The sequence below is a fragment of the Frankliniella occidentalis genome, unplaced genomic scaffold (assembly GCF_000697945.3).
Source record: "Frankliniella occidentalis isolate FOCC.00 unplaced genomic scaffold, Focc_3.1 Scaffold26, whole genome shotgun sequence".
Taxonomy (NCBI): domain Eukaryota; kingdom Metazoa; phylum Arthropoda; class Insecta; order Thysanoptera; family Thripidae; genus Frankliniella; species Frankliniella occidentalis.
The window spans coordinates 982,320-985,274 of record NW_026267156.1 but is presented as its reverse complement, the minus strand read 5'-3'; the positions used below and the strand labels follow the sequence as shown (position 1 = coordinate 985,274).

General features: G+C 43.1%; 2 protein-coding genes across 3 annotated transcripts in view; one reads left to right on the top strand and one right to left on the bottom strand.

The window, feature by feature from the left end:
- The window catches only part of LOC113203073 (synaptotagmin-3), a 64,971-nt gene that overhangs the window by 51,456 nt on the left and 10,560 nt on the right, over nucleotides 1-2,955 (bottom strand). The window lies entirely within an intron of this gene.
- On the top strand, nucleotides 813-2,437 carry LOC113203051 (TD and POZ domain-containing protein 3-like). The gene is made up of 4 exons (XM_052265399.1): nucleotides 813-912; nucleotides 1,003-1,670; nucleotides 1,887-2,130; nucleotides 2,244-2,437. The coding sequence occupies exons 2-4, from the start codon at nucleotides 1,003-1,005 to the stop codon at nucleotides 2,334-2,336; spliced, it is 1,005 nt and encodes a 334-aa protein (XP_052121359.1). The 5' UTR covers nucleotides 813-912; the 3' UTR covers nucleotides 2,337-2,437.

Here is a 2,955-nt window from a genome sequence, read left to right as displayed (position 1 = left end):
GGAAACGACGGTTTATGACTTTTCGAGTTGAAATACGAGATATGTATTACATCAACAAATAGGGTAGGAAAGAATTTCAATTATTTATTTTCTTCAGCAATTTTTTTTAACATTTGTTTTTGTTTTAGGAACAGGAACAACAGCGAAACTAGAATAGCTTCAGAAATTTTAAAGATACGGTGAATCCGAAGACAATTGTCGATTTAGAATGTGCTGTTAGGGGTAGTACTTCCTATGTTATTTTCTGATTTGGCGCCTCCTTGTACGTCTTTACGTACAGCGTAGTCATTTTCACCGTATTTTCGTCAAAAAACCCACTCTAGCTCCCAAACGGACAAAATTTTAGTCGAAAGGGGAGCCCTTGAACAAATTAGAGGAAACGACGCCGTGTTTTGGTGGTGCAAAACGGGAGTTTGATGAATACTACGTGACCAGCGCCTATCCCCCCTCCCCCCCTCCGTGACCGACCGTAGTGCAAGGCGGAACCCCCCCTCCCCCAAAATGAACTACGTAGTATATGAACGGTCCCCAAGACGCAGGTGCGGGCGGTTCGGCCTACTCGCTCTACTATAGCCTACGGCGCTACGCCCCGTAGATAGGCAAACGCGCGCTCTGGTGACGAAGCTACACACTACTCTATCGTTCTGTGTCGTATCGTTCAGTAGTGCCAGGCCAGGTGCCAGTTCCCCAAGCGTGAACCGCACTTGTCCTTTCTATTGTTATTGTTATCCTCTAGCTGACTTTGGAAAAAAGGCCAAGAACCGAGAAGTTCTCTCTCCTTTCCTTTACTTTTTATGCTCCAAGGTTTGTTATCTGCTATCCGCCGGGGCGCGCGTGTCCGAATGTTTTATTCTTTTTCATGAAACCTGTGTCATTGTTTAGAGGTTATAGTGAGTCTTGCAAAAAGAACAGGTGTGACACGACCATTACGTTAAGATTCGCCACTTTTTCGGAAATTTTCTGGAAGGACATTTAGTTATTTTTGGCTATTTGTTTTTCCAGATGTCGCTGGAGCAGAGTGATCGTTGCAAATCCACGGCCTCTGGGTGTGTCATGCTTCCGCTTCCGTCCCCTAACTGCTCAACCAAACTTCCTCCTTTTACATCGTCTGATGGCCTCTGGTCTTGGACAATCGACTTGCACGTCGTAGAAGTAGTGCAACAAGATCCAAATATATCTGGCGGATACCGAATTAAAGTGTTCTGTACAGCTACGGACCAGAATGACCCTTCATCAGAGAGAGCTGTTACTTGGGGAGGCGGCGTACGTTTCGATGAGCTTGACTATGACAGCAGTTGTGAATTGAGTGATGGCAATCGATTTCTCAAAAAGCAATATTTAATGGATCGTCTTGTACCATTTCGTAATTATTTGCATGAGTATGGCTTTTCCTATAATTTTCATGTTATAGTCACCCAGTCGGTACCGATACCTGAGCATCCTAAGCTATCTGCATCTGGCCCTGCCCGCCTGTCAAAGAGTCTGTGTTCCTTATTTAACTCGGGGTTAATGTCAGATGTTAAGCTCTGTTCAGAGGGGCATGAGATTGCTGCCCATCGTATTATCCTGGCTGCTCGCAGCGAGTACTTCAAAGTTAAGTTCAAGCCGGAATGGGATGGAGATAGCGTTGCTATCGACCTACCTTTACCAGTCCTGAAGGAGATGATCAAGTAAGATATTGGCACCTAACACACAATCTAGATTGTACCTCAAAAGTAATAAAACCAATAACAGCAGATTCTTAAACTTAAGATTTTGCAGTTCTGTCCGACATTAAAAGCATAAAGATGCTTATTACTGTTGTTCAACTGCCAAAATTAATATTTAAGTATCTTCATTTGCATCACTAAATGTGGTGTGCTTCATCTTTATCTTTTGTCTTGCAGTTACATCTACACGGGGGATCTTGGGGATGATGTTGATATGATCAAGCTTCTCATAGCTGCAGATAGGTACTTGGTCACAGATTTGTGTGATGAGATAACAGAGCGACTTCCACAGAGTTTAGTTTCTCAGAACAAACCTGCTGCATCAGTCTTCTGTGACTTGTTGAAAACTAGTGTAATACTAAACAGCAGTCCGTCACTCAGAAGCATTGCCCTTCAGTTCTTTAAATCCCATCGTGATGAGGTAAAAAGTACTTTTGAGCTCTTCTCTCTATTTTTGCTATAAGCATTAATTGTTTTAGCCGGAATCAGTTAAGTTTGCTTCCCTACATTTTTTGTTTTAATTAATTTTTCCAGGTGCTGCAGTCTAAAGATTGGGCTGAATTCCAGGCAGACAACCGCCAGGTGGCAGCTGAATCCCTGTTAGATATGTATAACCTTCCTGATTAGCAAGAATTTATTCTTGGAATAAATCAATTTGCATATGAGATTGAAAATCTTTCATCAAGATCTGTTTGCAAAGTCACAATAAAATAGTCATGAGAAATTTACATTGACTGTTATTTGTTACCCTAGCTATCACTTGAGCACTGCCATTGGCCGAAAAACAATGAAACTCTCTCTCACTTGAGCATTATCAATCAATTTGTTGCCTGTTCTTTTAATACAATTGTTTAGACACACTTTCATGGTTTTATTATTGAAATACACTTCTTAGACTTTACTGATTTTGATTCACTTTCTCTCCACAGTAATGTGTTACATGTCTGTCTCTCTCCCACACGACAGCTGGACTAAAGCTCTGCTCTGTCACCAAGTTCGACGCGCTGTGTGTGGAGAAAGACATGTGGACACAAACGAACAGAGGAAACGCCAGTGAGTGATATCGACCTAGTCCGGCGATTAATGTCGCGCAAAGCGTTTGCAATCTGTTGTAGCTGACCGGCTGCGAGTGACGGGGCGGCTGCATAGGTGAAAGAGAGAGAGAGAAAGAGGGATGGGGGCCCCGGCATGCATTGCACCGCTATCATCATTTTTATTCAAGTCGGCTGCGCGGGGCTGCCCCCCC